The 14,151-nt window shown below is 41.1% G+C and overlaps 1 protein-coding gene across 4 annotated transcripts in view; it reads right to left on the reverse strand.

Moving 5' to 3' along the window:
- Positions 1-8,383: 8,383 nt before the first annotated feature.
- The window catches only part of DYNC1I1 (dynein cytoplasmic 1 intermediate chain 1), a 463,207-nt gene continuing 457,439 nt past the window's right edge, over positions 8,384-14,151 (reverse strand). For all 4 annotated transcript variants that reach the window (XM_073582093.1, XM_073582090.1, XM_073582089.1 and 1 more), the window contains one exon: positions 8,384-9,270. In XM_073582093.1, the coding sequence (XP_073438194.1) occupies positions 9,163-9,270 (108 nt within the window). In that variant the 3' untranslated portion in view covers positions 8,384-9,162. The remainder of the gene's footprint in view (positions 9,271-14,151) is intronic.

Below are 14,151 nucleotides of genomic sequence, written 5' to 3' on the forward strand. Positions count from 1 at the left end.
GCAACATTTTATATATAGAATGTAAATTTGAGTCGACTTATAATTCACTTCTGTTGATCCCGAGTTATATCCTGTATTATTCTCCAGAGCTGCACTCACTATTCTGCTGGTGCAGTCACTGAGGATCAGTAATGTAATGTATGTACACAGTGACTGCACCAACAGAATAGTGAGTTCAGCTCTGGGGTATAATACAGGATGTAACTCAGGATCAGTAATGTAATGTATACACACAGTGACTGCACCAGCAGAATAGTGATTGCAGCTCTGGGGTATAATACAGGATGTAACTCAGGATCAGTAATGTATGTACACAGTGACTGCACCAGCAGAATAGTGATTGCAGCTCTGGGGTATAATACAGGATGTAACTCAGGATCAGTAATGTAATGTATGTACACAGTGACTGCACCAGCAGAATAGTGAGTGCAGCTCTGGAGTATAATACAGGATGTAACTCAGAATCAGTAATGTAATGTATGTACACAGTGAGTGCACCAGCAGAATAGTGAGTGCAGCTCTGGGGTATAATACAGGATGTAACTCAGGATCAGTAGTGTAATGTATGTACACAGTGACTGCACCAGCAGAATAGTGAGTGCAGCTCTGGGGTATAATACAGGATGTATCTCAGGATCAGTGATGTGTTTTCAGTTACTTCCTGTAGATTTGTATTATAGACTAGTTGTACATTTGTGCTGAAAGGTGGAAATTTAAGTTAAAAAGAAGCACTTAAATGGGTTGTGTGATATTAGAAGTTAGGGTCTGCGTTTTTTTTTTTTTCCTTTTTTGAATAAGGCTAGTTTCACATTTAGCGTTTACGGCCGCAGCATTTACGGCCGCGGCGTCAGGCTGCGCACGGCCGCCGCTAAGCCCCTCCCCTGCCACGCCTCCGCCGGTAGCTCCGCCTACGTGCGCATGACGCTGCATGCGTCATGCGTCCTCTATCTTTAGCACTGGGGACGCAGGCCGAGCGCAGGTATGCGTTTAGCGGCGCATGCGTCCTTTTGACGCTGCGCCGACTGCACCAAATTGCTACAGGTTGCGTTTGGCGCTGGTCGGCGCGTCAAAAGGACGCATGCGCCGCCAAACGCATACCTGCGCTCGGCCTGCGTCCCCAGTGCTAAAGATAGGGGATGCAGGATGCATGCAGCGTCATCCGCCCGTAGGCGGAGCTACCGGCGGAGGCGGGGCTTAGCAGCGGCCTGCGCAGCCCGACGCTGCGGCCGTAAACGCTAATGTGAAACTAGCCTAACAGTGCTTTTCTTGTACAAGGATTGTGTGACTTGGTTTTGCCCCAAAGATTTTAATGAAACTGGGCTGCAGTTCTTACAGTTCTCAGCCACAGATGGCGCTGTTTTTGGAACACTGTGCTTTAATGTCACACAACCCGCAATACACGGCACACTGTGCGCTATCTATATGATTTGTTACTGTGCGATCACCGCTCGTATGGTGTCGACCTTTCTCTTGCTGTATTGAGCGAAACCCTGTCGTAACTCACAGCATCACCTTGTGGTCTCCTCATTCCTAGAACTTTATCCAAACTACAGACTTTACAGAAAACCATTTGGTCATTGAGTGTCTGCAGCTTTGTACTTTGCTAAGTCACCATTTCCCTCTGCTTGCAGTCAGTGAATGAGTCCCATATCCTTTTTAAACTTGATTTAAGTGAAACCATAAACTTTTTTTTTTTTTTTGTTTAAATGGACCCGAAATCTGCACCATCGATGAATTGGACAAAAACCTATTTCCTCGAGGAATTGAGAATTGAAGCGGTCAGATCTGTTTCCACATTTTACCTCCCAGATCTGTCATGGGCTGGACATGCTGGTTGTTGTAGTTCTGCGAGAGCTGGAGTCTGCTATAGAACACAGAGAGGTTCTCAGGAGTTCTTGACTTGTGCTCTAGTATTACTTTTTTTTTTTTCTTTTTCTTTTTGCCTCTAGCAATAATCAAACAGTCAAGGTAGGACGTCGGAGGATTAACAAAATTGTAAATAATTAAAAAAAAATTTAAATTAAATCCCTCTGCTGCGCTAGATATCAAAAACGCACAAACAAAGACTCTTATCGGAATCGTATAGGGAGATTTTATGCCGTCAGTATTTATGGAGTTGGAACCAGGTGAACGTTGCGGTAAGAGCTTGGATCAGTCCTCGTCTTTCAGGTTGGGCTCCGCCAAGTCCTATATTGGAAGGACTCGGGCGGCCTCCAACGTCACATGGCTCCTCACTAGTGAACCTGCTCGCATAGGGTGTTATCTGATCATGCTCGGGTGCGAAGTGTCTTCAGCGTGCTCAAAAAAATGTTTGTGTCCCCGTGGCTTCATGTCTCCTGGCTGTTTGACAGCCTCAACACAGGTGGGGATTGCCTGGTTTTTAGGCAACAGGGACTCAAACATATTATTCGAGCACGCCCGAGATACACGGATAACACTCGAGCACGCTTGCTCATCACTACACCTCACATCATGGAGTACAACTCCCAGTATAACTCTGACAAGGATGCTGAAGGTTGTAGTTCTGTGACCGGCGCAGACCCGTGGTTTGCCAAATGTCTTCTGTTCTATAATGTTGTGTTACAAAATTTCAGGGTTAAAAAACAAAGAAAAGCTTTTTTTTTTTTTTTCTAGCTGTCACATTCCTATGAAAATTAAAAATTTAGCACTGCAAAGAAAAAAAAAATTGAAGCTAAAAAATTTTTTTTGTTACCTTTTATGCAAAGTTGTTTCCAAAAGCACAAAGCCAAGCCAAAATCTGTCAGGACGTAGAACTTCCACGTGCATGTTATCATTAGGAGACGAATGCAGCCGTTGTGTGGGTAAATGCGGGACACTCAGGCTGCAGTCAGACGACACAATAAATCGGACAGAGATCGAACTGGCCGGCGGCTCTCCCAATCCGAGCATGACCGCTCCATGTGTTGCTATTCATCGGTCACACTCCGGTTGGGAGAGCAGCCGGCCAGTCCGTGCACTGCGGTCCGATATTATACTGCCGTCGGTCTGTGACCTTAGACTTGTAGATTTAAGAGGAGCAACTTATTTGTAGTAAAATAAAAAAAAAAAAGTACAATACCCTTTTGTGATTTGGTTAAATTTAGAAACTGGATACAAAATACCAAACGCCGAAACCATTTGTGTGACACTAAGGGTATTTTTGCAGAGTTCTTTCTAATGGGGATTTTAAATCAGATCCACTTCAGAATCCACATAAAAAGCGGTCTACGCCTCATAGACTCCTAAAGTATATGTGATAAAAGTTTGGGGTTATGGTGGGTCCTACAGACCTAGAATGGGGCTACCAGGTTCCCGTGAAGAGTTGGTGGCATATGTGCACTGACTCGATATGGTAGTGGGGTCATTATACACCCCCATTCTCAACACTACTGGGGTACCGTCCGTCAATCAAAACTTTGATGGCATAAATATTGTGGGATGTTAGGCAGCGTGCTACAAATACTGTATTTTCAGCTTTGTCCCCCCCCCCCCCCAAAGTGGCCGTACTATGCAACCCTTCCCTCCATCTCGCATTGATCCTCTTCGTCCTTCAGCAACTGATGAGGGATCAGTACAAAAAATATAATTAGAGGCCACAAAAAGCCTCTGATTTTAATGTTTTAATCTTTTTTTTTTATTTCACTTGCAACATGACAACTGAAATTGGGCTTGCCCTGTGATACAGTAACGTTGCCACACGTTTTGAACAGGAAATTAATTATATTACGTTTAGACAGAACCAAAATATTAATATTTGAGTGCTTAGTGGTTGATGCCTTCTTTTCAGTTAGCCATTGAAAGGAATCAACCACTGAGGACTCTCGAATGTTAATATTTTTCTTTCTACTGGCTAACACGGTACAAGATATATAATCCCTCTCATATATATATATATATATATATATATATATATATATATATAATTTTTTTTTTTTTTTTTTTTTTTTTCTCATTTCCGACAGAATCAGTAATACCTATGTGATCCCTCCTGGCTCCACAGAGCTTGTACTTTTCTATGATGGACTGAGGCCGTTATTTGTGGGTGACACCATGACAGAACATGCTCCTTGATTGTCTATAGCTCCGATTGGTGACCTCCACAAAACAGGTGATATCTGCCATGGGTGACGTTGCAATTAGTCGGCTTCTTTTCATCAAAAGTTAGACCAATGAATTGGGCGATTACGAATGAACCGTAGAGAATCCACGTACTGTAATAACGTCTGCCTTACTACTCGGTGATTTTTTTTTTATCATTTGTCAGGAATTATGCTGACCGGAACATTTTCGCAATTGACCAATATCCTTTGTGATGATCATTGATGGTGGTCGTCTCCTGAGATCTACAGTCTAATCCTAGGAGCAATTGTCTTTGTGTACGAGATGCTGTTAATCCGTTTCTAGCTATCGATAATGGTCGTTTAATTTTTATTTTAACGATGCAGTAAATGTCAGAAGTCATAATGCGAGTCTAATAAACTAGAACAGAGGACAATCTTTGTATCGTCTGCACATTTTTGTCTATTTTTTCTGTTGATTTGCACTACACAACCAAAAATATGTAGACGCTCCCGCCCTCTCCTCACCAAACTCCCTTCCTTTTTAGATCTGGGGTTGTCCATGTTCACCAAAATCATGGCTTGCAGAGAAGAATGAAGTCTCCATAGACTATCAGTGAAATGTCTCCATCATACAGTGCTATAGTTTAGGACGTGCCAAAGTTTTCCAAAATTTTAGCTTGGTGGAACTGATTTGGACATAGGAAAGTGCAATTTTCAAGAATGAAAATGTTTCTAATTAGATGTCACACCTGCAACTGAGGACTTTACCCACTTTGACCCTTGACCAGTTGAACTTCTAGAGCCACTAACTTTTTACCGAGGAATATCGGTACAGACAACTGTTCATGTGATTAATGGGCCCGAGATGCATCAAATGAACGCAAAATTGAAATTGTCATGTAAAAAGCCAAGCATTGTCCGGAGCAGCAAGCCACCATTGAACACTGGAGAAGACTAAATGCGTTGCGCAAAGTAAAGAATCACACTTCGCCATCTTGTGTCTGAATTAATATTTTGTGGCAACAAGAACAATTCATCCATGAATGTATAGTGCCAAAAGTACAATCTAAAAAAATTACCTGTGACCATTACTCCTCCATCAATGTTTGTTGTTGGGCCTCATAGTTCCTGTGATGAGTGAATACAGAAAACACAGCGACTTCATCTTGTCCGAGAGACCAGAAAGTAGCCGTGTCGTCAACTCTTAAACTTCAACAGTAAAGATGTTTTTTCTTTAACTTCATGTCGATTGTTAGTTAAATTATATAGAAACTTTCAGGCTTCTAAGGAATCCCTTAGGCCAAGTTCCCATGATGAGTTTTTGACGTTGCATATTTTCACTGCTCAAAAAAACAACGTAGCGTCTTAGTTTCCGCAAAGTGAGTGGGATTTATAGAAATCTCATGCCCACTTTGCTTTTTATTACCTGCAGTGTGTGTGTTTCAAATCCACAACATGTCAAGTTCTCTTGAGGATATGCTGATTTTTGTGCGGATTTTCATCATAGGATCACAATTTTTTTTTAAAAAAAAGGGGGGGGGGTAACTTAATTTACCTAAAAGGTGGAGAAAATCAGCAACTTTAAAAAAAAAAAAAAATACACCAAATACTCATTGTGGGAACGTAGCCATATTGTTAAAGAAAATCCGGGACGGAGATGTCATACTTCTATGGTGGCAGCTAGAGATGAGCAAACCCGAACTTAAAAGTGGTGTTTACCGGATAGATGGTGTCCAGTGCTAAATACCGAACATTGACTTATCCCAGAAGTCTGTTGCAATGTTCGGAGTTCCGAGGGAAGTCAGAGAGAGAGCTCAAAAGTTCCAGTTACCATTATTTTTAATAGGGTTTGGGTTCTAGTTCCCGAACCGAACTTTGGAATAAATTTTTAGTTGGGTACCAGAGCTCGAACTTCCAACGGGTCTGCTCATCACTACTGCCGATTATGCTAGGAAAAATCTCTTTGGTGTTTGTCCTCAGTATAACAGGTCCATATATATCGAACTTCACTAATTCACAGTAGTAGGCTGCTCTGCCAACATCACTTCAGGTGTTCTTCAAAAAATCGGACAAGGCCTCCCTGATTCATTAGTTTCGGAAGCAACATAACCTGAAATATAGTAAAGGCATCCGTAGTAATGGATATTTGTGTTGGCCATTGTTCCCTCAAGATTGGGAAACCCTTGTGCCCTTCACTGCTGAGAGCTGGGACACCTCAAGATCCAGTTCCAAACTATTTTTGTAGGTATTGGTTTACCAAATTATAAGATGCCGTAGAATACGGGCTGTGGCTAAGCTTGAATGTAAGAAGAAAAAAAATAGGTTTTCAGAAATAGGATCTGGAAACTTAGGAATATTTTTATGGAGGGTTATGGTCATAAAAGTATTGTAAACTTATGTTGCCTTTTTTCAATAATTTTCCTTATGCAGCATCCGTAATTTTCATATGGCCGTTGGGGCTCACAATCTACATTCCCTATGATTTTGGAGCGTGGGAGGAAACCAGAGAACCTGTAGAAAACCCACGCGAACACGGGGAGAAGATATAAACTCCTTGCAGATGTTCTTGGTGGGTTTTGACCCGAGAACCTCAGTGAGGCAAGGCTACTTCTGAGCCATTTTGGTATCCTTTCCATCTTATTAGCTTTACCCTGGGGTGTAGTGATAGGGGGTGCAGATGTAGCAGTTGCACATGGGCCCAAAAACCACGGAAGAAACCAGTATACTAAATGGCACAATGGTGAGTTTGGGGTCCTAGATAAAGATTTTGTATTTAGACCCGGCAGCTAAAAGTTACAGCTCTGTTTATTCCTGTTATGTTGTCTGGGGGTGCGGGGGCAGCCTAAACCAAAGTTAATATTTTTTTCCACTTCCTAAAATAAACATTTTACCTGTAAAAGAAGTTAAATAATGCAAGGAAATAACCCGTCTATCTCCCGCTGCCGATGAGGAGCCGCCAGTTAGGACATAAATGATTAGTGACATGAAGTTTGGCTGTTCTAAGCATTTCCTTTTGTACGAGCCGAAGGCTGAAGTTTTCGGTCTCTTGCCGATGTAGTATATGAACTGTGTTCTTGTGCGTTAGGCTAAAGGAAAAAAAAAAAAAAAAAACATCCAGCCCTCGTATATTATCCTATGAAGGAAACGTCCGATCTGTAAGGCATTTCTTAACTATGTTTTATGGGTCTCTCCGGTGTCGTTCTTGGACCACAATCTGTTAATATAACCTTCCATGAAATCAACTGCGCCCAAACGGTTTAAGAAATATTGCTCCAATGCTCTGAAGTAATGGCTGCTTGAAAGCCTATTCCCTTCGACTTCCTAGTCCTTGTACAAACAGCCTATTATAATCCCCTTTTTTCGGGGAAGGGGGGGGGAGAATTATGCAGTCTTTGCAGCAGATTATAGATAAGGCCGGACTCGTTATGTTCATGGTAAAGAATCGTTTATTATTATTTCAAATAAATAAGTTCCATGAAGCCGACCGCAATAAATACGACGCAGCGTAGATCGTAGAATGTGAATGTAGAGTTAAAAAAAAAAAAAAACCCAAGTGAGAGACCACATCTGAGGTCTTCAGCCTGGTTCAATTTCGGGAAAACACATCTGTATACAATCATATCTCGCTCTGAATGGATTTAATATACCTTAGCTAAGCATGAATTCATAGGACAGCAGTAGGCAAGCTAGCGTTCTAAGTGCCAGACCGTGATGGGCCTTGTAGTTCTAAAACAGTTGATGCCAGAACTACTTCTAAATATGTCTGGAAGAGTCAAGTCTTCTGATGAAACTAAGGGCACCGGGAGGACCCCTACTTCTCCTGTGCTATCCCACTTCTGAGGTTTACGTGGCTAAGACTTGATCACTCTATTGTGCCATAGCTGAGGCCTGTATGAGGCATCATCGGGCAGAACCATGATCTAATTATTTTAATAGACCTTGTTATGATACACTGCATGCGGATCAGAGTGTCTCATCCACCTTAAAGATCAATTCCAGTGAATATTGAAAGGGTTTTCTTAGGCTTGAATATACTATGTTTTGGCAATGTTTAGTTGGTGTATGTCCAACCTCCGGGGACACCTGCCGATCAGCACATTGTTTACGTAGGCTGACCCGCTAATCTGTATAAGTGGTTGGACTTGGTATTGTAGCTCATCGCATTCACCTATGAGGCTGCGATGTCTACATTGTACTACTCAATGGCGGTCTTAGAGATTGGACCAACACTGACTGAGGACCTATTCGAAGAATTCAAAAACAATTTTGTTCTGTTCCATTAAATTACCTTTATGCATGAGTAATGAGCCCAGATTCATATATATGATTTATCACTGGAGAACCTTTTATTAAAGCTGCCAGGAAGAGAGGATGAAGGCAAACGACAATGGTTGTCACATTTCGAGCCTGCTCTGATAAACTAAAGGCTCTTAATATGTATTACAAAAGTCATCCAAAAGATTGGGCATGTTGATTTTTCAAAGACTAATCATTGTGTTTTCTACCAAAAGTCTTACTCCACATTGGAAAAATAAAACAAGCAAACTTGGCCAAGTTGAGCTTACATGTGTCCTGGGTATGGTCGGTCAACAGTTATGGAAAGTGTTTGAGCACTTTAAGCGGAGAGCTCATCTTTCTACGACTTCTAGTGCTACCGATCAAGAAAAATGTAGAACTTGTTGCTCGCCCTTGCCAGCGATTTTGTGCTTGCAGGCGCTCTCATTCCCATGTTTCGTAAGAATATTAATGTCTGGGGCTTGAACGAGCCAGCCCATGTGTCATTCTACTGGAGCAATAACTATGAACCATGATTTTTTTCATACATGAATACTTGCTGGCTCTGATATATTTCATTTAATTAAAATACTGGCACAGTGTGAAATATTTGTAGACGAGGGAAGGACAGGAGATTAGAGGTGGAGATTGTCTGCACACTATAGAGAGACGACAGGATGTCTCGGCTGCGATGTGCACTGTTTAAACAAGAAGCTGAAGGTGGAGGGAAACCGTCAGCGTTTTGAAAGATCACAGCAAAAATAATGGAGAAATTGGTACGTTCATTTATAGATACTGTGCTGGCTGTGGCATACATTGGGCGATTTTAGCTTGCGAGTTCTACGGCTTCTTCTTCCCCGTCGCCGCGATTGGCACGGATCTCAACCAAAGTACGGGCAAGCCGTCCCCATTCATCACTGTGTGGAACAGCAAACTGCAGAGACAGAAAAAAGGAAAGTGATTTGATTTTTATACATCATCTGATGGGTAAAGAGATCTGGGAAGCTCTTCATTATGACTAGTTAGGCAAGTCCTCACCAATAATGTGAAAATGACGGCAATTATTTGTTTGTTTTTTTAAGGCTTCTTACCCAGAAGCTACAGCTGTGGAAAGGTCGGCTTGTTTGTCTGCCTGGTTCTTATCCTTTTTAGAGAGATTTCTGGCTTCTTACTTACAGATTTTCATTGTTTTTGGGAATCTTTTTATACGAGGTTTGAGAGAGGAAGTTTATTTTCACTATAATGGTTGAATACAACAATCTTTCGGGGGAAGTTCAATGGATTTGCAGATTACTCCTCCATCATGATGTGAAGCAGACTATGGATGGAAAGGTTTATTACAGGTCAAAGTCTTCTCCATATATAGAAATTGGTGACATCAATGGGAGAAAAATGCTTCTCGCTGGGAATTAAGAATGAGAAATCAATAAGTGAATGGTTTAGAAGGGTGAAGAAGGTAAAATTTTAGCTCTGTTGACCTGAAACATTTTGCAATTTTCCTGCAAATCAACCATGGAATATTCGGACTCAAACTAAGAATACTTATTTTGTAAAATATTCATCTAAAAGTCCCAAACAATTTAGCAAACTGTTATCCTGTATCTATTGCCTTAATCCTTTGACCCCCAGTTGAGGAGGACCCGTAGCCTGCTCAAAAATTGAGTGAAATCCTGTGTAGCAATCCCAGTGCTCACCTGATTCTACGGTTTTCCATTTTGCGCTGCGTCACTCTATTGCAAAGAAATTCACATTTAGTTTTTCTTGAGCGTAGCATGGGAAATCTCTGAAGAAATGCTCAGCAAAACAGCCTTGTCTCCTTGTCTGCCAATTTCGGCTCAGCTGCGTTTGAGACTGATAGATCATTTGCTCAGCTGCGATTGACAGCATCTGGAAGAAGAGGAGTGAAACCACACACGCCAAAAGAAAGTGTGAAGAAACACCGACTTGGACTGCAAAGCAGAGACTTCACATACTGTGCTCCAGAAGAAGCAAATATGAATATCTCTTCAAAGGAGTGACACAATGCAAAATGGAACAGCGCGGCAGCATTGGGGGAGCTTAGGGATTTTTACAAGGTATTTCACTTATTAATTCTGGGCATGTGACAGGTCCTCTTTAATACAGTGCCAGAGTTGAGCGCAAAACACAATTATGCCTATTTGTAAAACTAAACTGTAATGTCGGAATAATTTTTGACTTTAACGTTTTTAAGACAGATCCACCATATTTTTGACAAGCAGTCAGTATTCAACCGTGAGGGGATGTGCCAGACAAATTAATCATTTTTTACACAACAAAAGTGATTTAAATTAACACAGAAATGTATGAGAAATTTATTGCCGTAGCACATAGCAACGAAAAGATGCTCCAAATTGATCGAGAGGCGAATCTTACTCGAGCGAGCACACTTCACCAAGACTTAAGATGGCTGTCTAGCTGAATCCAGGGCTGAAGTTAAATGCTGAGACACTAAATTGTACATGGTGTCATAAATGATAACAGATAAGTAATTTATTTCCTGTGGATATTACTCACAAGGCAAGGTTCAGAAGAAGAAATTCGGCAGCAGCTTTTCCGGATACTCAGCGTTCCACAAACCAAAACCAAATACATTAGGGGACACCCTCATGTCAATCTCACCCATCTGCACTATGATGAGATGTTTGCATCGGATCTTCCCAACTTAGTCCAACCCAAAATGGATCACGGTTTTATTTTTTGTTATTGTATTTACTTACGGTGTCTATACGAATAAACAGGGTTAAGAAAACTTCCAGGCTTTGTTTTGGTGAGAGTTTCAAAAATGGAACAATAAAGAATAAGTTCTGATGGTTATGGTCTGAAGGTGACATTTGAGAATAACGACAACCAAACAATTTGTTCCTCACCTATACTTGGCAGATATAAAAGCAAGAATGACCACCGTCAATCCTCAGAAGTACATTGAGAAAAGCCAGATCGTTGAGGGAAGATAAAGTGAGAAGAGCAAATGGGCGACCAGCAAGAAGACAAGACAATCAAAGTCTTCAAACATCACTACCTTGGCCAACAACATTGTCTTAATCTAAGGTACACCGACCATATATGCTGACGCAAGCATACAGGAATGTATGGGGGAAGCAAAACTTCATACAATCGCTCATCACGATCAGGCCACACTAAACCATTCTAAAAAGTCATACAGCTGTGTGAAAAAGAATTTGCCCCCTTCCTGATTTCCTACTCTTTTGCTTGTTTTGTTATACTTAAATGTTTCAGACGTTCAAACAAATCTAAATATTAGACCAAAGAGAATGCAAAATGCAGTTTTTACATGCAGGTCTTTATTATTAAAGGAGAAAAAAAGAAATCCAAACCTACAGGACCCTGTGTGAAAAAGTGATTGCCCCCACCCACTTAAAACATAAAATAACTGGTTTATCACGTTTGGGAAGCGGAGTTCAAATTCCCTAACCACGCCCAGGCCTGATTACTGCCATACCTGTTTTCAATCAAGAAATCACTTAAATAGGGCCTGCCTGACAAAGTAAAGAAGACCAAAAGATCCTCAAAAGCTAGACATTATGCTGCGATCCAAAGAACTTTTGGAACAAATAGGAAATAAAGTAAGATCTATCAGTCTGAAAAGGATGATAAAGCCATTTTTAAATTTTGCAACTCCAGTGAATCACAGTGAGAGCCATTATCCACAAATGACAAAGAAAGAGATTGGGCAAAAAAGACTTGCATGTCAGAGTTACAAGACACAAAAAAATCCTGAACAGTAAACATAAAGGCTTGTCTCAGTTTTTCCAGAAAACATCTTGATGAACCCCAAGATGTTTGGGAGAATACTCTGTGGACTGGTGAGACAAAAGTTGAACTTCTTGGAAGGTGTATGTCCCATTGCTTCTGGTGTAGAAGCAACACAGCATTTCAGAAAAGGAACATCATACCAACAGTAAAATATGGTGGTAGTGTGATGGTCTGGGGCTGCTTTGCAGCTTCAGGACCAGGAAGACTTGCAGTGGTAAATGGAACCATGAATTCTGCTGTCTGCCAAAAAATCCTGAAGAAGAATGTCTGGCCATCTGTTCATGACCTCAAGCTGAAGAGCACTTGGGTTATGCAGCAGGACAATGATTCAAAACACACCAGCAAGTCCACCTCTGAATGGCTTAAGAAAAACAAAATTAAAGTCTTTGGAGTGGCCTAGTCAAAGTCCTGACCTTAATCCAATTGAGATGCTGTGGCAAAACCTTAAAAAGGTGGTTCATGCTCGGAAACCCTCCAATGTAGCTGAATTACAAAAATTATGCAAAGATGAGCGGCCAAAATTCCTCCAGAGCATTATAAAAGCCTCATTGCCAGTTATCGTAAATGCTTGATTGCAGTTGTTGCTAACGGCGGCCCATCCAGTTATTAGGTTTAGGGGCTGGGCTGGTTTTTGTGGGCCCCTTTAGCACATACCACAATTCATGATGCACAGATATGCCATAGAAATATAGGTAAAGTAAAATGCCAAAGATTTTACTTACTACTTACATCACATGAGTGATATCTATTGTAAATTCTACACTTGGTCGGAAACTGGACAGTATAGTCCTCCATACAGTATTATGGGCACCACATAGTGCTCCATACTGAATAATGAGCCCCATATATTGTTCCATACAGTATGAGCCCCATATAGTGCTCCATACAGAATAATGAGCCCCATATATTGCTCCATACAGAATAATGAGCCAAATATATTGCTCCATACAGTATTATGGGCACCACATAGTGCTCCATACAGAATGAGCACCATATAATGCTTCATAACTATAATGAACCCCATATATTGCTCTATACATAATGGGTCCCATATAATGTTTAATACAGTATATGATGTTCCCCATATACTGCTCCAAACAAAAAAAATAATGAAATACTCGCCTCTCCTCACTGGCCGCTGCTCTGCTCCAGAATCATCCGCGTCGCAGTCTTACGGCTCTATGCACTGTGACTGCTCAGGCAGTCGGCGTACACTAGTCACATTATCGCGCCCTCTGACCTGAAGCGTCACAGACAGAGGACGTGGAAAGACACTGCAGCGGTGGAGCTGGGAGAGGTAAGTATGGCAAGTGCCGGGGCCTTGTTTAAGAGGCAATCACTCTTTCACACTGGGCCCTGTAGGTTTGGACTTCTTTTTCCCTTAATAATAAAGACCTTCATTTATAAACTGCATCTCGTGATTACTTGTGTTATCTTTGTCTAATACACTGTGTTCCAAATTATTATGCAAAAAATATTTCCTCATATTTTCTCTAAATTACCGATATGAATTGCAGTCATTGTTATTTTCCAGTCATCTAATATTCTAGTATAATTGCAATGTTTTTGAACAAACTGCCTATGAAAACAGTATATTTTTAAAAATAAGAAACACTCAAAATGCATGTTCCAAATTATTATGCACAGCAGAGTTTTCAACCTTTTTATTTTGAACAAAAAAATGGTGAATTGTGGAGTTATCAGCATTATCAGCTTATTACAAAATGAAATCAAACAGTTTTCAAGTCAAAACTTTCTTCTCGGTGATGTTACATTTGCACATAGGACCCCTTGTTCGAAAGTAGCTTCTGAACTCTCTCGTCCATTGAATTTGTCAGTTTTTGGATGGTTTGTGCTTCAATTGTTTTGCCTGTGGACAGAATACCCTCCCAGAGCTGTTGCTTAGGTGTGGACTGCCTCCCGCCATCATAGACACTCCTTTTGATGATGCTCCAGAGGTTCTCAATGGGGTTGAGGTCAGGGGAAGATGGTGGCCACACCATACGTTTGTCCTCTTTTA

This window comes from Dendrobates tinctorius, unplaced genomic scaffold, assembly GCF_039654945.1.
Source record: "Dendrobates tinctorius isolate UK_male_01 unplaced genomic scaffold, ASM3965494v1 ptg000070l, whole genome shotgun sequence".
Classification (NCBI taxonomy): Eukaryota; Metazoa; Chordata; class Amphibia; order Anura; family Dendrobatidae; genus Dendrobates; species Dendrobates tinctorius.